Genomic DNA, 24,637 nt, shown 5'->3' with positions numbered 1-24,637 from the left:
CCGATGGGAATCCACCCGCTGACCAGATTGCTTAATTGTACCGGGCTCAGGCAAGACTTATTTATTCTGATAAACATAAAAGGCATTTGGTGCAGAGAAAATATGCCTGTGGGAAATAGGATTTTATGTTTGACAGTGGGAAAAGAGAAATAATAAAATGAAACCAAGACAACAATTATTGCTCATTATAACTAAAGCAATTTTAGGGCACCGTAGAGATGGCACGAAGCTGACTCTACTGAGATACATTAGGACAACTATACCAACAAAAAACAGCTAGAGAAACAAGCGCAAAGATACAACAGGTGTGACTCGGAAGTTTTGGTGCTTAAAGAAAGTGGCTGGTTAGCTTGCTCTCAGTATTAATTCTTAGAAACATAGCCACAGAAAGTTTATTTTAGGGCACTCAATTGACCTTTTGGATACTTCTGTTTCTATAAAATAAGACTGTTTACTTAACATTAAGTAAAACACATCTTAGAGACACTTGAACTAGTTGCTGTATTTCATCTCTTTTAGAGTTAGCTTCAGGAGGTAAAACAAGTTTACAATTTAAAGATCACTTTGGTATAATATTACTTGTGTTTGAAAAGCAAATAAAACAACATCACATGGCTGGGCTCCAGTCTGTATTGTTTTTAATATAATTTACATTTGTCTCATCAGTTCTTAACAGATATCTGCAAAGATATTTTTAAATTATGAAATCTAAGGGAAATGTCTCTAAAATCAGTTTAATGCCACTAATTTATGCAGGGGGATGCTGAAAGTGTCCAGTGTCGGCTGCTGTGGAAATGACTCCTTAAATGTACCCTTCTACCCTTTTCCTATGACATTTCTTCCTCTCCACTACTGGACCACAGAATTCTCTTCTAAGTGAAAATTCTTAGGAAATTCCTCGTCGGTTTTGTGAAAAGTCTGGAATCATAATCTGCCTAATTTTAGCAATGCAGTCATAATATTTGATTAGCAAACAGAGTAGAGGACTTATGGCACTTATTATTAAGTGGAAAATACATATGTTAAATAAGGTGTAAGTGTTCTGCAATCTATAGGGCTATACACAAGTATGCATTATTATTGTTCTGAAATAATTATTATTTATTTTCTCTGGAATATAATGTGAAATGACACTCAAGAAATTTTATGCTAGACTTCCCAGATTCTAATAAAAGTAGATGTAAGTCAGGGACCCTTTCAACTTAACCTGAAACAGGACTTTATTAGGGATTAAGCAACATAAGCAGAGACTAACTAGCTTGAACCAAACCAGGAACTCTGGTCACTTTGAGAAAGTTCCCCTGACTGATGGATTAAAAGGACATTTAGGTCACAAAGCCCTTTTGGAAAGTTGAAATGCACTGGAGAGTTCGAGTCCACCCTGACATTTAACAGTCTGAGAATGTGTCATAGATGGCCACTGTTGAATGTCACAGTGTCTGTACACACATTGAAGTGTCTGCAATATCCCTGGGTGACAGTCTTACGGGATCACCGGGGCACTGACATGTGTGGTCTTCAGGTGACTGACAGGTCAGCATGCAGTTCCTGACTGCATTTTCATGACCACAGCATCTCTGATCAAGAGCACTAAGATTACAGAGCAAGACTCCAGAGCACGGGGCTCCCAGGAACACCCCAGGGCACCGAGCTCTGGCATCAGTCCCACTAGGCAATATGACTGGAAACCAAGCAGAGTTTTTCCAGAAACTGGACGTTTGTACTCATGAAACAAGAAATCCAGGAATGGCACCCTGGGCTAGTGGGGACCCTCTCAAAGAGACCCTCCAGGGGCCTCTGGTTGGCTTTGGTTTCCAGTTTGGCCATTCTTAGAAAGTTATTACCACCCTGTGTTTGCAAGATCAATTTTCATCTCCACAGAACACACTGACACCCCAGGCAGGTAGGGAACAGAAGGACACAAAACTGTAATGCCACCTGGATAAACCTGTCCCTTTTAATCACAAGATCACCACCTTTGGAAGGCAAAAAAAAGGTGCAATCTTTGGCAAAGGCTTATATTAAACAACCGTTTTCTAACTGCAAATTCAAATCCAGTTGATTGTCTTGCATTTTAACTGGTAACTGTATACTACAGAAAATTATGTATACATTTTGGTGACCAGGACAGTGGCTACTAGAGTCAGAAAGTTTACGTGATTCCCAAATTTATATGTTGAAACCAAATCTCCAAAGTTAATGCTTACAGTACTGAGCAGGTGGCCCGGGAGAGGGAGTGAGGCCCTCAGAGTGGACGCCCAGGAAGCTGCTGTCTTTCCACCACGTGAGACACCTCCAGGAGTCTCCGTGTGTACAGTGTGGGCACCAAGTATGCCCGCACCTGGCCTGTGGGCCCTCAGCCTCTGGACCTATGAGCAGTGAATGCTGTGTTCTTGAGGCCTCACTCTGGCATTCCCGTGCAGGAGTCTGAACAGCCCAAGAAGGAGTGTGATCAACAGTCGCTGCCCAGACATTCCTGTTTTAAATGGGCTCTTTCCTTTCTGAGAAACAGAAAGAAGAAACTGGAATTCTGCAGGGCTGGGTGGCCCCAGAAGCCTTGGATTTGCTGCACAGCATTTGCAGAGCCAAGTGCTACAGTCTGGATCTTGATTCTTCCCCAAGTCAATGTGTTAGAGCCTTGATCTCCAGTTTGGGTCTCTTGGGAGATGATGGAGCCCTTAGAAGCTGAGGCCTACCGTGGGGGGGAGGTTAGGTCATTCTGACAATGTCCCTGAAAGACTGTGGAAGTCAGTCCTTCCTCTTCCTCTCTTTTGCTTCCTGGACAGGAGGTGAGCAGCTTTGCCCTCCTAAGTCCTCCAGCCATGATGGACTCACCAGGAATCCCAAGCAATGGGGCCAACCCACCATGGACTAAAACTTCTCCAAACGTGAACCCAAATGAATCCTCTCTCTTTACAAGGTTGTGGGCACCTGGGTATTTTGTTATAGTGAGGACCAGCAGACTCACAGGAGGGCCTTTGCTTTGCTGAGTGCATTTGGAAGTCTGGTCCAGGATGAATGACTTTGGGCAATGGAAGTCTTTACACCGGCACACACCATCACCCAATGTGGCACTCATCTCATCACTAATGCCCAGGAAGAGCTTTGCTGCTGAGCGCCCTGCATCTCAGCTCCCACTGCACAGACTGGGCCAGGGATCCCACTGTCTCGCTCCAGGAGCTGAGATCTTTCTCTGGGGTGCAGGGATTGAGTCTTCCCGTTTGATGACATGTGAAAGTCTGATTAGCTGAGTCATCAGGCAGGGGCAGGGGCTCCCCAAACCTACCCAAGTGCAGAAGCAAGGAACGAAACTCAGACTCCTTCACCCATACAGCAGGGCCTCACTGGCTCTTCGGGCCTCAGAGATGAGAGCAGGAGCTGGTGACAACAAGCCTGGGGCCCTCTTTTGCTGTGTTTCGAGTGAGTAGTGACTGCTAATGTCTCATGCCATTGTCTGCCTCACCTACATGGAAGTTTGCTTTCATTTTTGTTGTTTAATTTAATCAATTAATTTTTGATTGGGGTTGAGCCCAGGACCTTTGCCTTGTGCTACCTCTCAAGCACTCACCCCTGGCTTTTTTTTTTTTTTTCTTTTTTTAAGTTCAAGCAAATGCTATGCTTAGTTACTCTAAACCTGCAATTCTCCTGCCTCTGTCTCCTGAGTAGCTGGGCTCTAAGCATGCAATGCTGTGCTGGGCTCTGTACCAATGCTTTATGGCGTCCACCATCTCTCATCTGCTGAGGAGTATCCATTGCGGATCACAACACACCTACTCCAGAGGAACTTTGAGACCCAGCCACGGTCGGTAATGTTTATTACACTGGCTTTGTATCAGCCCATGATGGACCCACCTGGAAAAAAGCAAGCCACAGACGGACCTGGTGAGCAGCCTAAATGAAGCCCCATCACAAAGCATGAGGCTCTGAGCCAGGCACCAGGATCCCAGGCTTGCCTCCAGCAGCTTTTCTCAGGGGAAGCTTGCGCCGTGAGATTTCCCTCCACATTGAAATGCGCTTGATGGAGAAAAGCCCTCTGGAGAAACACAGTGCCCTCTTGCAGCTGTAGGCACATGGGATACTGAGCAGCTGAGTGGAGCTGGAGCACCTGAGAGGTGATGCTTTGGACCCCCGCACATTCATTACTTAACTCCCCTCTGCAAACACCAAGGGCTATAGCTATGTCACTGTGGGAGTCTGCATTTCAGGGCTCATTTCCCCACATCTCAGGATGACAGTTCATAAAATCAGCCTGGCCACTACCAGCCACAGCCTCCCTGACCACGCATGTGCTGCCACAAGCTTGTGGATAAATCTGTGGGTGCAGGGCTGGAGTCCTGTTAGTCTCTAAGGTGATGCTGTATTCCTGGGATGGTGGCTGCAGTGTTGCTGGCTGTGAAAATGCTGGGTCACTTGGGGTCAGTCGTCCCTTTATAGATGAACTGCCCCATGGGGGCAGAGGCGAGCCTGTGCTGAAGCAGCAGGAGCCGGGGATGAGGCAGCAGGGTAACTCTCCCAAGGGACATGGGTGCCCGCATGCACTTTCAGGAGGCAGAGACAAGCAAACCTGTCCAGGTCAGGGACATTTCCATAAGCAGTGTGCTCCTGCATTATGTCCAGCAAGCAGAAAGACTTCCTGTCTCACGCGGGGATTATAAGGAGCCGTGTGGCAAGACCTTGTGCACCATGCACCATGAGATGCAGAGGTGCCTGGCACCCTCCTGGGCTTGTGCTCAGCCACCAAGGAGATGTGCGAGCAGCCTGGGGCTTGGGCTCCTGCCGCATCGTGCCTCACTAACTTATACCTACAGGTCTCGCCTTCTGATTCTCCACACAAAAGACGATTGCTGGTGTCTGTCCATCCTACATCATGGGGTCTAAACAGAAAGATGGAAAATGAATGTATTCACCTTCTTCTAGATACACGAAGCCTAGGTTTCCATGTGAGTATCAGAGGTCTCTGCAGAGACACACAAAGCCTGGGTTTCCATGTGAGCATTTCTCTGCAGAAATCCCACACAGCCACCACGGGCTGTCTTGGAGTAGGTACGAGGTGACCCTGCTTCATGACAGGTAGTAGTACAAACAGGCCCTCTGCAGAACCCGATCAAGCCCAAAGCTCTTTTGTGCTTTCACCAAGGATGAGAAGGGCATACTGCACACCTCCAGCGGCCCCCTCACAGGCCCCTGTCTATACTTCTCTGCCTGCTCCCATGCAATCAGCACCCCTGGAAATCCAATCCAGCTAGCTCCACTCCTGTGCCCTCAGCTGCACATCTCTCCTCTCACCACCACCCGTGCTGGAGACTCCACAGCCCTGGTCACAGCCCCCCTCAAACCCCGGAGCTCCCAGCCAAGCTGCACTCCTCTGATCTGGGGTTCTCCTCAGTTGCTTAGCACCTCATATCTCCTCACAGGGGTGCAGTCAGCTTAGAGGACCACAGAATTCTGTCTCACCTTGCGAATAAAGACTTTCTTTGGATGGCCCTGTGACAGTCCACAGATGAATAGAGAACATCTTTTATTTATTTGACCACCTCTCAGCTGTTGGAGACATTTACAATGAGATGGATGCTGGTCTAAGTGCTTTTTAAATATTAACTGGTCATCAAGAAGAACCCAGTCAGGCAGCTACTGTGGGTTTTAGTATAACAAATACACTCTGGTGGCTACAGTACAGCTCAGATGTCAGCATCCAGAGTTAGCACAGACCCCAAAGCCAGACTCTAGCCATAAGCCTGTGGCTGTGGTGGGGGAGCAGCATAAAGCATGGCTCCACCATGGTTCTGTTTTGACTTGAACTCTAGCAGTAGTGGAACTGCAAAGTATCTTGGGGCTCAGCATTTCTGCAGAATGGAAATTACTTCCTGATTAAGCCTGCCTGCATCATGCTGAACACTTTTCTTTATCCAGATGAGGAAAAGAGCCCATTCTGCTGACAAATTCCACACCAAAGCTGACTGGCCCTCACAGTGAAGATCAGTGTGTTAGACACTTTCTATTTGCTGGGACAGAATACCTGATACTCATTAGTTTAAAGGAGGAGGGTTTTATTTGGCTTATGTTTTCACTGGGTTCAGTCCACAGCCAGCTAGTTCTAAGGTAGAAAGAGCATGGTAGAAAGGCCTAGAAGGGAAAAGCTGCTCAGGCCATGGTAGCCAGGAAACAGAGAAAAGGGAGGCAGGAATAAGACAACACATCCCCCATCACACCCTCAGAGACCTGACCTCCTCCCATGGGCCCCACTGCCAACAGCATGTCGAGCTGGGCATGGCAACAGAAAGTTTTTCCAGTGGCAGATTCCAGTCCCCGGTGTCCAGGTAAAGTACTTTGGACAGGTCCAACGTCTGGTAACGACAGCACATAAATGGGCTGTGAACACTGTCATTCCTATTATTCCTAGGTCAATTCCCAGTTTCTGATGCCCATTTGGGCATCCTAGGCAGAACTGTGTGGACTTGCTTTCCAAATCCCCACGTGAGAAGAAAAAGATGCCAGCATCAAAACCTCACACATCAAAACCTGTTCCTGGGAGAGCTTTCCATGTTCAGACACCAGAGGGCGCACTCTGCAGGAACCATGTCCTCAGCAGCAAGGACCATAGAGTAAGGACGGAAAAGGACACGCACACAAAGAAGGACAAAACAGAGGGGAGCAGCAGGATGAGAATCACCGTGCAAATTTAATAAAAAGACACCTAAAGGGATTTAATTTCATAGCACAAACTACTCCATATGGAAAGACCTTTGGGATTCAATCTGACCTGCACATTTTTAGATGTGAACTCGAAAGTTAGGCAATGCGCAAACAGCAAAGACCTAGAAGATATTGTTGAAAATATGGACCATGAGATAACTCAATAAAATACATTTCCTACCCGCTAAAAGTTTCAGGATTTGACAGTGTGGCATGGTGGAGAAAAATGTTTCTATCCTTACTAAGTCATGATTCATTGCACAAAATGTTTGCAGGAAAACAAGTCAGGATTGTGATGGAAAGGTATCTTAATTACATGCTGAGATAATGCAGTAAAACATTCTATTCTTTCTTTAAAGAAACAAAATGTGTTTTGGGGAAATGTAAACAAAAGACCAAGTTTATAGTGCAAAAGAATGGGAAGTTGGGACTGCACTGATAGAGGAAGATGGCAACCATAAAATTAAAAAGTTACACAGTCTCATCTGAATGAGGGCTTCAGATAAGAGTATATTAAATCAAAACGATGCCTTCATCTAGAGACAGCATCTGTAGCTGGTAATCATGACCTGTCACCTTGATTAGAGTAAAGAAAGCCTGGCAGACAGACGAGGCTGTGCTTCCCAGCTGCCATGAACTAAGCATCTCTGCTGCACCATGCCTCTCTGCCGTGATGCTTCTGCCTTGAAGCTGCTCCACCACGGACTGAGTCCCCTGAAACCGTGAGCCAAGTGAACTCTCTCCATCTTTAGTTGCGGGTGTCGGGTACTGCATTCTAGGGCTGGGAAAGCTGCCTGATATATAAAATCGGTACACAAAAGTGGGGCTGCTGCTTTGACTGTACCTGGCCATGTGTTTCAGTAGCCTCTGAAACTAGTTTTGCACATGTTTGGAGAAGCAGATTGGAGAAGTCGTAGAATACTACAAGTAGAGTCTGATGGGTAATTCCGATCAGAGTTTAGAAGACCATAATGCTAATAGAAATGCACATAATAAAGCCCCAACTACGGAGGTTTCAGAGTCACAAGGGCTCTGACAGTAAAGGGACTGCAGGCTGTGTCACTACACGGTGGCAGAAATTTTGTCTTCAGTATTTCTATGTCCTGAGACTTCTCAGGAGACTGAGATTAAGGATGGCGGATGGATAATTTAATCTATTGGTGAAAATGTCAAGGCAGCTTAGTATTCATGCTGAGACCTGGCACAGCTGGCTGCTTCTGTCTGCACTTACAGTGAGATGTGGGAACACAAAGCAGAAGAGAAAAATTCGAAAAACTCAAATTCTGGTCCAAAAGGAACGATGTGTAAAGTTGAGACCAAAGAAAAAGTCATTGTTAAGAGATTAATGCCTTAGAAAAGACAAATGCTTTGGACAGGATCAAGAAGAAAGATACTTTGAGGGCATGTCAGATATCAGCAAGAACCCACTACCCAACACAAGTTCAAAGATGCAAAAGCAAAAACTTTCCACTTGAGAAGAGAGTACCTGAGCCCCCATCTGAGAATAAGGTATTGGGAAATTGGTCCCCAGGGTTCACTCTACCATGGCCACCCAGACACTCAGAAGACTGAAGACTTTGGCTGACAGCAGACCTTGACGCCATCCACTCAATGTCTGTGTTCCCAGCTTTCAGAAAAACGGCAGTGCAGGGTGAAGGAGGCTTCCACTTAGAGTTTGAAAGACGACCTTGGAGACTAGTCGAGGAATCCCTGAGAGGGCAGTGCATGGACCTGTGGGAGCGATGTCGAAGGTGCGGAGGAGACTGCAGAAGCTGAAGACAGTCTGCTGAAGGACGCCGCAGGCTGTGAGTGGCTCCAACCCGAGGGAGAGGTCGTGTGGGCAGCAACAAGCGAGGCAAAGGGGTGACGATGCCCCTGTCCCTGGAGCCCACCTCTCACCATGTGTCTGGACGCTGGATATGGAACTATAGGATTCACCGTGTGCCCTGCTGGGGTCACTCTTGCTAACCTGTATTCGTTTTTTATCCCTCTATTCTTGATTGTTGGAATGGGAAAGTTAACCTTGTGCCACTGTATCTCAGGATTATGTTACTCTAAAAATCCTTTAACAGGTGATCACAGCTAGACATTTGCCTTGATGCCCATCGGAGCTTCTGATTTGCACTTGCCAGGATGCTGAAATTTTGGAGAGGCAGTGGCTGTGTTTGGTTTAAGGACCAGTTGCACCACATTGGGAAGAATGGTTAACACATCATTTTATTTGGAGATGAAGTACGGTTTAAGAAGACATATTTGGGTGGCAAGCTGACACAGGTGGATTATGACCGGGAATTGTGTAGGTCAGCTTGATTAAGGAGCACCCGGGGGATTAGTAAAGCATGCTTCCGTTTATGTCTTGGGGGGGTCACAGCGGGGGGCCCTGGGTATCCTCTCTAGCCGCTGCCCCTTCCTCTCTGGCACTGCTGTCCTCCTCTGCTTCCTGGCCACCATGGACAGAGCATCTTTGTTCCACCACATCCTTCGCTATGATGCTCTGCCTTGCAGCCAGCTGACCATGGACTGACTCCCCTAAACTGAAGCAAATAAACCTCTCATTGCTCAGACTGTGGCTTTGGGGAGTGTTTCCTCTCCATGACGGGAAAGCTGACAAATGCAGCATCTGGTACTTTGGATGCCCAGCAGGACTTTGGGAGCAAAGAAATGGTCCTGACTCATCGACCACGAATTACACAGCAAGGATTTCAACCTGTCTAAACTAACAGGCCACGAAAGTGTCTACCAATTTCCATTCCAAAGGAGGCCCTGAGGAAGGTTTTACAATATCTTTCCAATTATGCTTCTCATATTGATGAATATGCACCATTTTCATGGGCAAAATCATAAAATTTCAGGAGCGATTAGCTGCAGTAGAATGCCTGCACCTGACTAGAATACAGGAAGACATGGTTACTCCAATCTTTGCTTGCTTTTCGGCTTCTCCTTTGATTGCCTTAAGATTTCTTCTGCACCTTCCTAAACCTGAGGGATTTCTGCAAGCAGCTGGTGGACTGGTTACTTATTTAAAATTCCAGTAATCAAAGCAGTCAAGAACACACTTGGTTCAAACCAGTGACACCTGAACTATCACACAGTAGCCTTCTTTCACTTCATGCAGACGACAGACAGGAAGGAAGTGTTCTCAGCACACTGAAGCAATGCTAAAGGTGAGTGACAGCCGGAACAGCCAGCGTTGGAAGAAGTGCTGCTTTATGGATGATGTATGAGAGATTGTTCAAAGAAATTCTTTGTTTCCTGTAATTATGTTAATTTCTAATTTTTTAACATAGAAAAAATTTCTCAACATGTTTAAAAATTTGCCCAAATCAAAACTTTTAATATTAAATATATCAAGTCAACAAGTACCATTTTTTTCAATACATAGACTTTTCAGGTTCAGAAAAAGTTTTGTCTTTCACAGTGCTCATTTCTCAGATAAAAGCAAGGTCTGACTAAGCACATTATAGAAATGTAACTTTTTGCATTAAACCACAAGCTTTTCTTAGTTATTTTTTGCCACATAGTTTTCTCCTGATTTCTATTTACTAATGACAGTGAAAACAGTAAGATAAAATGTATCACATTCAAGAATTAGAAAAGTTTCAAAATAACTTAGAAATAATTCTTAGACAAACTAGGTCTACTTGCCAGTTTATCACAGAGTTAATTGAAACATTTAATTATTATTTTTGCTTTAACTGCTAATTCCATCTCCGAGGGAAAGTAATAGTAAACTACAAAGTAAAGCAAGCCACTCTTCAGTGCGTAATGTAGTTTAGATTGTCTACACTTTGATCAGAGAGGCAAAAGAAAATAATGTAATTACACCATGTACTTAACTGTGTAGGACAAGTAAGTCATTGATTAAACTGTTTTTAACATGATTAATCTATTATTCAGTCAATAATATAAGAACAGAATGAAAAGCATAGGGAGATTATTTATCTGCTTTATTTGTAAATAAATTAGGAACCAAAAATAGAACTACAGGCACATATAAACACTAATATTCATCCAACATAACTTGGTTTTAATTGAGCCTTTAATTTGTTTTATGTTTTAATATCTCTTTCCTTGGAGCCCTGGAATTACAGGAGAGCACACTACACTTGGTATTGATTCTCACAACTACTTTGGAAGGTAAAATTCTTCCATGCAAAATATTTGTATCACTTTCCCCTTGTTCAGTAAAATGCCAGTGTAATCATGTAAGTTGTAAGCACATTACACATGATACATTTTATCTCCTAGCCCTTCCCACTGGACACCGAGCATTACCTTCATGATCTCCTCCTCTCTCCCGAGACCTGACACCGTTTTCCCTGCTGTGAGCATGGCCGAAGGGAACTGTGGTATTGGGATCACAGCTCTGGGGTCTGACAGGCAGGACCCGAGTGGAACTGTCCCTTCCCTGTCCTGGGACCACAGGGAAATGTTACACTCTTAGCAGGACTTAGCAGACAGTGTGTGACGGACTGCAAATCCTCAGTACAGAGTCTGATATAAAAACCAAGTGCCTTTATCACACAATTAAATTCAACAGTGAATATATTTTAGTATTAACTGAGGTCCACAGGTGCTGTTTGATTTAAACTTTGGTGAGCATTTAGATGTACAATGATTTTCTTATAGTAAAAAGCACATCACCCTAAGTCCTCCTCCAGCCCCCACCACAAACCCACGTGTCGCCCCTCGTGTCTGAGGCAGTGGTGGAGCCTCTGTCCAGAGGGTCCTTTGCTGTGTGGTGGCTGCCGCCTTGGCCTCAATTATGCTAAAGGTTTGTGGCAATTCCTGTCCAGTGGAAATATTGCAATGCCTTTTCACCTCTGTCCTTCACAGCCGATTGCTCCTCGGGTTGCTGAAAACCTAGGTGGCCTGTTTACCTGTCATCCTCAAATACACCAAGGCATTAGACATAATCTTTCTGGCAGACGGGAAATAGACTTAGAGATACGAGGTCTCACCTCATGGTCCCACTGTTGGAATATACAGTAGCCGACTGAACTTTGACCTGAAATGTATTTTCAATGTACTGATTTCCTCTATTGAGATATAAAATTCACACCTATGAAATCTAAAGATCACTGGGTTTCAGCATATTCAAAATTAGTGTTACCCCAACAACCATATTCTCTAACATATTTCCATCATCACCAAAGTATCCCCCCTTATCCAAGATAAGTCATAGCCCACAGCCCCGCAAGAGCCCTGGCAAGTGTCAGTCCAAGTTTGCTCTTGAGAGCTGCATGTTCTGATCATTTCACGTGTATGTGTGTGACATACAAAATCATGTGCATCATAGATGCATGCATATACCCACACCACACACACACCCCTATGGTGGCTGAGAGGAGCTTTGGAAGGGAAGCTGCCCTGTTTCCTGGGTTTAATGAACATCTCCCCAGTGAGCTCAATGTCAACTAGCAGGTGAGCTGTGGCCTGCCATCCACATCAGCCAGTATGCCAGGCTTCCTCAGACCTTCAACAGAATGAGTTTCCATTCAGCACGTGACATCTTTAAGCCAGAAGAAATATCCTTTTACAGGAGATATTTCAGATGAGAAATTATTAGTTTTATATAAAAAGAAAAAAATGTATTATTTCTGAGCCCTACTTTAAGAAAGGCAGCCATGAAGAAGTAGGCTTTGGAAATCTTGCAGTCAGGTAGCCAAACCTAAAAGAAGACTTTGATCTGAAGCCGAGCAGATAACTAACATGGGCGGTTTAAACTCAGGAGACTTTGCTAAGCGATGCAAAGGAAGCTCTTGTCACTATCAGCATCCACTTTGGGGATGGGCTAATAACCAGGTTCAAGTTTTCAAACTCCCAGTTGAGAGAGCCACTTGCCACAGGCGGGTGGTGAGTGGAGGTTAGAGGGCAGGGAGCAGCTGGCTCCTGGGACCAGGCCCGAGCCCACAGGAGGAGGGGGACACTCACAGCTTGCTGGGCAGCGCTGGGAGCTCCCGTAGGATCTCTTCATACGGCTCCTCTTGGGCTAGGGAGGGAGGAGATAAGGGCTCTTTCGTCTTTTCTTCCCACGCAGCTTCGGCCTTCAGCAGCATCTCCTCGATAAACTCAGAGGCAGCGATGTCTACAGGAAACAACCATGAAGTCAGACAAGGTTGAGGTGAAAGCCCGGAGTGTATTTGCCTTAGTACCCCAGACATGCTGAAGAGGACTGCATTTATCGCACATGAAGCAAGTCAACGCACATTAGAAAGCAATGGTGTGGATAAAATTGCCATGTTGCCTTTTAAAAACACCACCTTGTCTTACCTCAGAAGCACATTTAATTACAAGGGAAAAATATGAAGGTAATATACACAGGATGGTGATGTGTGAAACGGAAAATCATGAAGAGTATTAGCGTCATTTCATTCCCACTAAAACTTCTCTTGTGTCTTGCTGACTGTGAGTCAAAATTATGAGGATACAGGTATGATCCTAAAATAGTGAAAGTTTAAAGTAAAAATGTATTACAGTAAAAGACACACTGTCATCAATTCCCCTCAAATTATTCCTCTTTGCATGAAATGCATTGATCCCGTCATTCTTGCCTCTTCCTGCAGCAGCTCTGGTATCCTCTTTCCTGAGGGTCTTTAGCTGCGCTGTCCTGGTTGCCTCAGGGTCCTGAATGGACTCAGAATCTTTTTGTGAACAATTTGAACTTGAGAAGAGCCAGAAGTCACCTGGTGGCCAATCCAGGGAATAAGGTGGACAAGGGGAATACTTCCATGTTTTTATGAGCCTGCCTTTCAGGTAAGTGGCAGCTGGCAGGAACATTCACCATCTCTATGATCACACCTGGTAAAACACCAGGGAAGAAGACTCCAGAGCTGCTTCAGAAACTAGCAAGAACAATGGGATGAGCGTGTTTAAAGTGTGGGGGTGTTGAGGGATTCATGGCAGTGTTCTTTATTCTAATATAGTTTTTTTTTTTTTCTGGTAAAATATTAAACATCCACCATATATTTTCATCCTCCTGTTGTTATGTTCCCAGGCCTGGGATGTGATAGAACACCACCCCGCCCAGTAAGCACCGTCTCCACGCTCCCCCAAGTGGTTGGAAGGATGTGCGAACACACTCAGGTCTGTTATCCACACAGTGGCTCCCGCCTCCTTCCGTGACCTTGTTTGTTCCTTTGGAACATCAACTGATACATTTCCTTAACAAGGACACCCAGACAACGATGCTTGAACATATGTGGGAGCAACACAGATACACATCGAACAGTTACACTTAGCAAATCTGAGTCTTTATCAGATCTGGAGACTGAGTCCCGTGGTGACACAGGCAGCCACGAACTCCCACGACCACTTCTGTGGACAGCTGAGCCTCATGGCTTACGGGCTGGTACACGTGGGAATGGGAGAGAGCTCGGTTTCCTCATGCTGGGACTCTAAGTTTCTAGCCCCCCTAAAAGTTACATCACCAACTACTTTTTCCCAAGGTATGGAAATTAAAGAGCCACAAAGTGATGAGCATGTAACACAGCAGCGACGTGGACTGTCACATGCTCAGCTGTCCTAGGGATGCCTGGGTCACTACTTCCTGCACTACCCTTTTTGCTGCTCCATTCTTCTTGCCCACTGGTTAGGTGCTCAGATGTCCTGCGTTTACTTGGAATCTCTCACTGCATCCCAGTTCTTTGTTCCTTGTGTGTGAAGGAAGTATTTAACTAATGAGGATGTCTGGGGGTCCACAATGGCCTTGATACTGTGTGTCCAGATGTGAGAGGGTAGTGGGCTGGTGGCCAACTCTGCGGGACCAGGGCAGTGGAAGCCACAGGGCAGAGTCTTCCTGCCCCAGGCTGAGGTGACCAGGGCAGAGGGACATTAGAAGTCTGTTTGCTTCCTGGACCACTGGCATTGGGTACTGACTGGGACATTTGACAGTGGCTTAAAAGAGGAAAAACAAGAGGGAGGGAGTCCCTGTGGTCCAGAGTCGGCCATCTCTTTTCTTGTCTGGAAAGAATCTAGGACAGGAAGTGACGACATGGCCCCAAAGGAACTAGACAGGGAGGATGCCATGGAGTAAGTACAATAAAGAAAAGATTAAACCAAAAGCTACCACATTGTTTTGCCTATTTAATATTTGCCGTATAGTTAGGCCGTGTTAAAGAGTCAGTGTCACCCTCACCAGCACAAATCTGAAGTTTGAGACTCCTTAGCTATTGTAGTTCTTTTGTTTTTTGTAATTTTAGCAGATTTAGCGGAGAAGTTCAATAAACAATAAGCAATCATTTGATACCCATAAAATAAAAAACAGAACAAATTCCTTCATTTTGGCTTAAATTAGAGATTTTCGAAATAATTGTACTCCCAGTACTCATCCATACGAACTCCTAAGAGGTTTTAGGTTGGTAGCGACCCAGCAACAAGATCAATAAATAGATTTATTCAGTTATGCAGATTAGTCGTTACCTTTAAACATTTTTTATACTCTGTGTTATGTATGCTAGATTCTTCTCGGTGTTTAAATTTCTGCTTTTAAAATTGGGGAATTAACTATGAGATATTTTGTTATTAGACTTTAACACTACGAGACCAATGTGATCTATTTATTAAACACATGAATACATGAAAAGGCAGTGATAGTTATAAAAATCTTTTTGTGTGTGTGTGTGCAGGGATCAAACTCACAACCTTGCACTCGCCAGGCAGAAGCATATGCTGTTGAGCTAAATCCCCAGCCCCTAAAAATATTCTTTTTTTTTTTTTTTTTGTCTTTTTCCTTTTTATTGGTACCGGGGATCGAACTCACGACTGCCTGCTTGCAAGGCCGGCGCTTATGCCACTGAGCTAAATCCCCAGCCCCCCTAAAAATATTCTTTAGAGAATAAGTAACCTTACATCCACATTACAAAGTTTATAAATTACCATGAGATGCTAGCCTCTGTTTCCCATATCTAAATACCCGTACCACCCTCACCTACCTGACGGCTTCTCTTCATTGCAGTTCATGAGTTTCGGGTTTGCCTGATGGGTCAAAAGCAGCTTCACCAGGTTCGTCTGCAACACAGAGAGAATTGCAGAGGAAACACCTCGCAGCTCAGCGGTCAGGGGTGCACAGCTGCCCGCTCTCCAGCCCGGCCTGGGAAGGGAGCACTGCGAAGCCTTCCCTGCACCGCGCCCCACTAGGAAAGCCCTCAGCAAGGTGCATGGGGTGGGTTACTGAGGGTTTGAGGGAGATACCTGATACCTTTTAGGGTGCTCTTGGATTATTTTCTGTGAGGAATTAAATGGCATATGATGTCTTCTTTTTGCTTTAGCAACTGGACAAAGTCTAACTCATTGGCACCTTCTCTCCTTGATAGCATTTGGGACATTAGAAAGCCATGTCCAATATTTAGAAAATTTGAACTTACATTTTATTGAAGAACTCTTTACTCATCCCCTGATGAAAGTTAATGTACTTCAAATCAACATGTGCACACAAAGTATATACATGTGAGTGTACCCATACATGATGTTTATGTAACAGTGAAAGGCCAATAGTTAGACTCAATGTACCTGATCTTTAATAATATGGCACTAAAAGTATCTTTGTCCATTTATCCCCAAAACCGCCCCTCTCAATTTCCCAGAGTTGACGAACATCAGGGATTTGGGGATGATGTTATCTTTCCATGCTTAGTAATACACAGGGAAGCGCACCTCACCTGCACTGAGGTTCACCTGCCCATTACACCCACAAAATGAAACTCTGGTCTGCAGATGCCTCTCCGCCTCTTCACCACCATCACTCTGGGGATCCTACAAGGTGAATTTAGCCATGGCTTCCTTACTTTCTTGGTTGCTCAGAATTGCACAGTTTATCCGCCTTCGTCTTAGTGCATGTGCAAGCCATTCCAAGGGACTCACTTAGCTTCGAAATATCATATGTTTGAGGTTAATGTGTATTTTTTGTATAGTCACATAACTGTTCTTGGTGCACACAGGCCGGATGCCTGTACCAAACCAAATGGGCCAGGACACCAGCAGAGAAGTCATTGCAGAATTTGAGTAGCCCCAATTTTTTCTTTTGCAGAATGGTCACTTAATTTATACACCTACTTCAACTGGGCTCTGACTGCTCCACCCTCTGTGCAACAGATTTAAAGTCAGGCATTTTTATAGGTCACCAGGTTCCTAGAGCCATGGAGTGAGTCCTTGGGACCCCAAACCGTTCTGCTTTGAAAATGAAAGCCTTGAGCCCCACAGGCCTCCCAGGCTGCCTGCTGGTCTTGGGTCACCTTCCTAAGTCATGATTTCCTAGTGTTTTCTGTTTGTTGGACTCTTCAGATTGGCCGGCCTAACACCGCTGGCGATCAATCGCTGGGGTCTGAGCATTTGTGCCCCTCCACAGTTCTGGTTAAACCTTAAGCCTCTGGGCGGTAGGATTAGGCAGTGGGGGCTTAGGGCAGACGCAGGCCAAGGAGGCTTTGCTGCTGAGAAGTGGACAGCGGACACCCAGGCCCTTCCACCCTGACACCTTCGCACTCCTTCCTGGCTCAGGCCAAGCCCTGGCTCCTGCATAATCAAAGAACTGGCTCAGGCCTATTGCATCAGAGACCCGGTCCTCACCAAAGGCGGAGGCTGCCAGCGCTTCGCGCGTGGCCTTCACAGCCCGCACCAGACCTGCTGTAGAACCCAGAGGCAGAGGCGGGGCTGTTCCTCATCCTTTTCCTCACCGCATTTTCCACAGCGGCACTGTTTATGTGGCTAATTTCGCTTCGCATGCACGTCACAGATATTTTTGCATTCTCTTTTTTAATCTCTCCCTTATCGGATAAAAAGTTGCAGAACATGGCTCATCTCAATCAAAACAAACAAATTTTGGAAACTACTGGTTCTTCTTACTGTTTGGTTTGATATTTTTCACTCTGATTTTAAACCTTGTACATTTACTGTGCTTATTTTATTAACCTCTTGCAAACATTATGTTCAGCATTTAGCACCTTCTTTTTGAAGCATTCATAACATAGAGACTTATTATTCTCTTTACAGTGTTAAAGGCCACACATTTCCATTAAAGCACCATATTTTCTGTATTGCATACAGAGATATGCATAATGTATCACCTTCATTATGATTTTGCTCTAAATGGCTTTAAATTGTCAGGATGATTTCATTCCTTATTTATGAAGTAGGTTCTCAGAAAATGCATGCTTCTTCAAGAAAAAACAGCTCATTTGCACTTGATAATTGTCACTGCATACCACTAATAGAAATTAGACCACAAAATTAGATGAAATCAGCTCACTTGTTAGTCTGGAAATGAGAAACTTATTAAGTGTATTTTTTAATACGTCTTTTACTGTAGTTTTTCACTTTTCATTTATTGGTATATATCTGCATGCTATATTCCTTGGGAGGAATTGGTACATGTACATAACACAGCTTAATTCCTTTTGAAATAATTTAAGTGTAGTTAAAATGCACAGACATTAAGCGAACAGCGGTAGAAGTCTGACCAAACAGGTAAACTGCACCACACCTGAAGTCTAGAACGGCCATGCCTCCACGTGCCATGTGCCATGTCACCCCCTCTCCCCCACTGTGCTGGCACCACCTCGGGCTGCTTTGCCGATTCTTAAGCTTCACTGAATTTCTCAGAGTTCAGCAAGACGGACAGGTAAGCAGGCAGTGGATAAGGACCTCAGCTGCTTCCCAGCATTCTTGGCATCACCCATTTCCCCACATGTTCTTACTTTTTTCCTTTATGGCTGCAGTGTCCTCCACTGCATTAATGTGTGTGGTCCCTTGCTGTCTTTTGAACAAAGCTGTCATGGACATTTGTCATTCTGATGGGCGTAGGTGTTCATTTTCCTTTAGAAAACGCTAGGAGTAGAATCCTGGGTGACCCGGTAAGTATAATTTCATCTTTTAAAGAACTGCCAGGTACCTTTGCAAAGGGACTTTAGCATTTTACATCCTCACCAGCTACTGTGTGTCACACCTCTCTAACGTTTGACATTGTCATTTTAGAACAATTTTAGCTATGAATGCCAGCTGTGAGGAGATATTTCCTTACAAGTTAATTTGCATTTCCCTCACAACTAACAATGCTGAACACTTTCTCATGTGCTCAGTGACCCCTTCTATATTTTACGAAGTGTCTAATGAAGATTTTTCTTCCACTTATTAGTGAATTTTAAAATCTTTTTATCATTGGTTCTGTACGTATTCATTACATGTTCTGGAAATATTTTTCAGTTGGAACTTACATACATTTCCTTGTGTTCTATGACTTGCCTACTTAACTTCTTAAAGATGTCTTTTGTGGTTATATCTTTTATGTCCAAAAAACCCTTCACCTAGCCAAAGATCATGGAAATACTTTATTTTCTTCTAAACTTTTAATATTTTAACTTTTCCATTCATGGGTCCTCTCGCAGGATGCTTTGTAAGTGGACTGTAAAGCCCAGCTGGTCTGCTTGTTTCCCAGTGACAGTATTGTAAAGGTTCTTTGTTTTATTGAATTGCTTTGTGGCCTCTGTAGCAAATCGATTGCAGATACATTCTACCCACTCGATTCCTGACTTTAGGTTCCATTGATCTAATATTCTGTCACCACTGAATTTCCTAGTTACCTTAATCAAAGCAGCTTTTAGTAAGTCTTAGCATCTTTCAAGTGAATAATGGTAAATCTTGAAAAAGTCTCTGTTTTTGAAATTGTTGCCAAGATAAGTTTGTTACAGGTCCTCTGCACCTCCATGTAAGTTTTAGAAGGAACATTTCTATTTCTATAAGAAAAGCAGTTAGTGCTTTGCTGGAAATGATATAAACTATAGTAGCTTTGAGTGGCTGACCATACAAATTACCATAAAGGCAGTGGCTTAAACCATCAAAATGCAACACCTTACGCTCACTCCTGTCGCTGCGTTAGCTCCCTGGGCTGAAGTCAGGGTGGTGTGAGTGCAGGTTCTCCTATTGTGCAGGGGGGAACCCAGCTTTGGCTTGCAGAGTTGGCCCGCAGGCTGGCTCACTGCCCTCTCTTTCATCTCTTGAGAAGCAACAGTGCACCCCTGGGGTCACTGTCCAAAGTCACCCTCCTCTGACTCTCAGCAAAGCATGGGTTTCTGCTTCTGACAAGGACCTGTGGGATTACAGGGTCCCAGATGGATGAGCCAAGAAAATTTTCCCAAATCATGATCTTAAACTTAAGCCAAAAGTTCTTCAGCTTGGAAAGGCAGGGCCACGGCAGGTCCCAGGGTTTATGGTGTTACATGTCTAGAATCACAGTGCTGGGTCCCCTGGTCCGTTAGCGGTGTCTAAGGTTCTGTCTCAGCCCGTGAACGAGACTCATCCATCCACTCTCAGCCATCACTGTAAGTGTGAGCAGTTTTCAGCACAGGGATCTTGCACACGACTTGTTACATGGATCATGTAATACTGTGCGAGACCTGTATCATTCCTTGCTTTGCTTTTGTACTGTTACTGTGAGCAAATTCACTGAATAATTTTAATTTTTAAAAACTACTTTGCGATTCTTCTAGAATTTTTATACTTTTTCCCTTTTTGTATTTCATTTCTATTTCTTGCTTTATTATACTGACTCACATGGGGTTGGCTTCTTCAACTTTTTTTTTTCTTTTATAATATTTTCTGTGACATTCTTTAGCCCTTCTGGGCATCCTGTTCAGGGATCCTAAAATGTCAATTATTAATTGAAGTCAAATATCAAATATAGATTTGGTCAGTATTCTTTCTATAAAACTTCCTAGGTTTCACTTGTGTACTTCATTGGCAAATGTCCGTTAGGTTTGCTCAAATTAATGTTAGGTTTTTCATAATACAAATTGTTTTAGTAATAAATGTTTTTACAGCAGGGCCAGATAATTGGAAGCTTATTTTGATTTTCAAGTATATAGTTTACTAGTACTAAGGAAAGAAATGTTCTTTTAAAGCCTGAAAGATAAAAAGTTACATAGCATATTCTCAGAATATTAAAACAGTTTCAAGTCAGAATTTTGTTTTATATTAAGGATGTTAGAGAGCCTGTGTTTTTCAAACCACAGGGAAGGAAGGAAGGGAGGATGGGCAGAAGGAAGGAAAGAAAGAAAGGATAGAGGGAAAGACAGAGGGACAGAGCTAGGAGAAATGAAGAAAAGAAGATAAGGAAAACCAACAATTGGGTAAAATTGATTTTGTTTACCACAAGTTAAAAAGAACACAGTAAACAAAAAAGATTTTACCCTTTTAAAAATCTCAAGGTTTAATAATTATGTTGTACTTCTACATCCAACTTGGGGAGTCTGCCTGCAACCTTCTCTCTCTAAATCTTAAATACAGAAACCATTTAAGTAATAAAAGCAAATACATTCTCCATAAAAGCTCTGACAATAAAAGTGATTTCATTTTATTTTGGGCCCATAAAAGCAAACACTCATGTGGGATGGGGATCTTGTCCCACAGGGAAATTCCTCTCTGACTGTAAAATCAGTATTTCCCACGGGCCTCCATTAGAAATCAGGGAGGCAGAATTGCGGGAAACTGGCGGGGCTAGTTCCTGTGCACTCTCCCTGGAAGCCCTGTGTGCACCTCATCAGAGACTGCAGGTAGGAAAATCATCTCCACCACCAAGGAGACCTGAGAAGCAGCCAGAGGGCTGGAGGCAATCCACTCACATGTGAGTGCACAGTCATGTGTGTGTGTGTGTGTGTGTGTGTGTGTGTGTGTGTGTGTATGCATGTGTGTCAGTGTAAAAAGGGAACAGTGAATAGCTGAAATTTAAATTCCTGGCCACAGACTTTATTCATTTATTTTAGATACTTCTATTTCAGTTCAGTTAACTTTAGCAAGTTAATTCTTTGATAGGCACTTCAAGTATCTCTTTAAAAATTTTAAAAAGTTGCAATGAGCAGAACTAACACATACCCTGGCTCAGATGTTCAGGGGTTTTTAGGTCACTGCATGAGGGGAAATGACACTGCTGTGGGTCTCCAGGAACCCCAAAGCTGTGGCCCTTGTGCCCCCATATGCCCACACTCAGCACACCTGTAGTCCCACAGTGGGAGGCTGAGGCAGGAGAATAGTTGTGAGTTCAAGACCAGCCTGGGCTACAAAGTGAGCTCAAGGCCAGCCTGCACTGCATAACTGCATAGACGCTGGCTCAAAAACACAAAAACAAAAACAAAATAGTGGGGTGAGGAAGAAGCACCATGGGTGAACTAAGCAGGGGCCCTGTGACTTGGGGGCTTACCCAGTGTGCTATGGAGTCATAGTTAACTTCATAGCCTGGAAAGGAAATCACAAGTGGACACAGTGTGATTGTGTGTGCAGGGGAGTGACCGTGGCCACTGTGTGGAGACCAGACAGGGGGAGGACAGTGCAGCCTGGTAGAGGATGCCAGTGGGGCCAGGATGGATGTGGGGACACACAGAGCAGTTAAGGGTGATTTCTTCTCAAGCAGCTCAAACCACCCTGCGGGTAGAGTCTCTAGACACAGGGTACCGGGAATGCCAGGAAGAGGCAGGAGAGCAGCTGGCCACTTGCTCTGTTTGAATGAACGACACCGACGAATCGATTAGACACAGATCAGGGTGAAAACAGAAGACGATCGTGTCCCTTTTCCGCAAGCTGAATTTGAGGTAATGCCTCGGGGAGGGGGATGCATGGTCCAGAACTAGGGAGGAATGGAGCTTCGGTCTCCATCTGTCCTCAGAGATCGGGCTCTGGAGCAGGGTGACTATGATTTACACCGCTGAATGTGTACCTGGAATGCACTGAGAAGAGAGATCTACTGTCTCACTGCCAGCACACATGCAAAAATCAGCAATAAAGAAAAGTCAGGTGATAGATACATTAATCAGAGTGTCGTGATCATTTAACAAAGTATATATGTATGGACATATCAGGTGGTATGCTTTAAATATATATAACTTCATGTGTTAATTATCACTGAATGAAACTGTTAATAAAAAAAAAAAAAGAACTAACTAAGATGTTGAAAGGAAGATGGGATCCAGGTTCAGGAACCCTGGATGGTAGGAACTGTTGATGGGCAGGAACTCATTTCCCCACCCACAGGGAAGGCAAAGGTAGACCCTCCAATCCCCAATTCCTAACCTAGAGACAGATGGTGGCCTGTACAGATTCTCCCTCCCTGGTTTGGACTATCCCATGAAGTGTATCAGGTGAGGTCAGCTAAATGATCCCACCAGTAATAAGCTTCTGGTTATTATTCTGGTTGGTGCTCTCTTTCCTTGGAGACTTCCTTCCTACAGGGCTGACTGGGGGGTTGGGGTCAAGCAGAATCATTCCCTAGTGGATCTGTCCCAAATCTGGGAGACCCTTGTCCTCTGGAAATTACCTCACTCCACCCAGAGCTGAGGGGCTGCCTGCCCTGGGAAACCACTTCCTCCAGCAACAGTGATCCAGAGGCAGCAGATGAAGCAGACAGACTGGTCCCTGGAACCACAGTCCACAAAAGGAGACCAGGACCCGAGTGTGAAACCTAGACACAAGACTACTTGCTGACATAGATTCACACAAGACCAAGCCTGACTGCAGTCCCAGAATGAACAAAGAAATATTAAAACCACTGGTTACATCAAGATCAGGAAGTCACAATGAGGAGAGAGCATGAGCATACACAGGAGTGGCTGTGAGCAGCTCTCTTAAGAAGCTCTCGATAGGGGAACCACAAATTCTCTTGAAATGAATAAAAAAATTTATCAAAGAAACTGAAGTTATAATAAAGAGCCAAATGGAGATCATAGAAATGAAAATACCAACAAAATATGTCAACTCATAGGAACTACTGAATTTGACTTGCAACCAGATAAACCAAAACTCATACACTAGAGTCTCATAAAAGAATTAAATCTTTTCAGTGTGTCTAGTGATTTATTTACTTTAGAAAGCTTTTGTGATCTAGTCTTATGAAAGTGGTTAAAAGACAGAAAAAGTCAGAAATTAGGCCTTACTTGCTTCAAATTACGTTAGCATTCCGTCTTCCATCCCTCCCTCCCCCCTCCTTCCCTTCTTTCCTTCTGTAGGGGACAGATCCCAGGTGTTCTATCACTGAGCTGGATGCCTCTCCTTTGGGTACCTTCTAACAAGCAGGCCAATGCTTCCAGACTTAGGGATTCCCAGAAGCAATCCCTGAATACAGCGGGACATTGGGCTGATTACCATTTCATCAGAAAAGCTAGTGGGCTGGGTTCTTCTAAAACATATGGTCTGCTGTAAGCTCCTCACCCAGGGTGTTCTGGTTTGCTGCTTTGCTAGACAAGGAGCCTGGTATGGTGGCGGGTGTCCTGACACCCTGGTCCGGAGTCCACTGTGTCCACCAAGATGAGATCAGACCCAGGTTTTAGCTGTCTGCAGCCCAACCACAGAACCAGCCCACGAGTCACAGCTCCACAGCCTGCTGCCTGCATTTATGAGATTAATCACACTTACAGGCACTGTTTTCAAAGCAAAAATGTTCTTACTGGTTTGAAAGCTCTTCCCAAGGTGGCTTTTTGTTTTTGTTTTTTAGGTATATATAGTGCTTGACTTGCAAGTGCCTTTAAGTATTTCGGCAACTGTGATAGACATTTTTCACACTGGTTAGTAACAAAGACATTGAATTTACTCTAAATTTACTGGGTATTTTACCCCCAAACTATTTTGAAATCAGAGCACACATAAAATGGTTGTTGTTTATACTGTTGCCAAGACTCTAACAGACTAGTATCTGTATTTTAGAACTATAATTTTGATACTAATGCATTTTTGGAAACAGTGTCATGTGCTCCTGTGTAAATTCTCTAAGTTCTGGGTTCTGTTTCTTCCTCGGGATGCGAGGGACTCAGTGAGAAATTGACTTATAAATAGCTACAGCCAACAATCTATTCAGAGAAATCTGCTGTCCACCCTTCAGTCATGAAAATGAAGTGTAATTTATAGGAAAAAAATAGTACATAAAATGCAATTTGTTTTAATCTATGCACTGTAAAAAACAAACAGAATTATG

General features: G+C 44.2%; 1 protein-coding gene across 5 annotated transcripts in view; it reads right to left on the bottom strand.

The window, feature by feature from the left end:
• Nucleotides 1-24,637, bottom strand: part of Myo16 (myosin XVI) — a 470,083-nt gene that overhangs the window by 241,658 nt on the left and 203,788 nt on the right. For all 5 annotated transcript variants that reach the window (XM_063247024.1, XM_063247026.1, XM_063247023.1 and 2 more), the window contains exons 8-9: nucleotides 15,627-15,702; nucleotides 12,628-12,781 (exon numbers count right to left, since the gene is read on the bottom strand). In XM_063247024.1, coding sequence (XP_063103094.1) covers nucleotides 12,628-12,781; nucleotides 15,627-15,702 — 230 coding nt within the window. The remainder of the gene's footprint in view (nucleotides 1-12,627; nucleotides 12,782-15,626; nucleotides 15,703-24,637) is intronic.

The sequence above is a fragment of the Cavia porcellus genome, unplaced genomic scaffold (genome assembly GCF_034190915.1).
Source record: "Cavia porcellus strain 051 isolate PalLab524CR breed Dunkin Hartley unplaced genomic scaffold, mCavPor4.1 scaffold_4, whole genome shotgun sequence".
NCBI classification, from domain to species: domain Eukaryota; kingdom Metazoa; phylum Chordata; class Mammalia; order Rodentia; family Caviidae; genus Cavia; species Cavia porcellus.
Note: the sequence above shows the minus strand (reverse complement) of the source record. Positions and strands in the feature narration are given on the sequence as shown.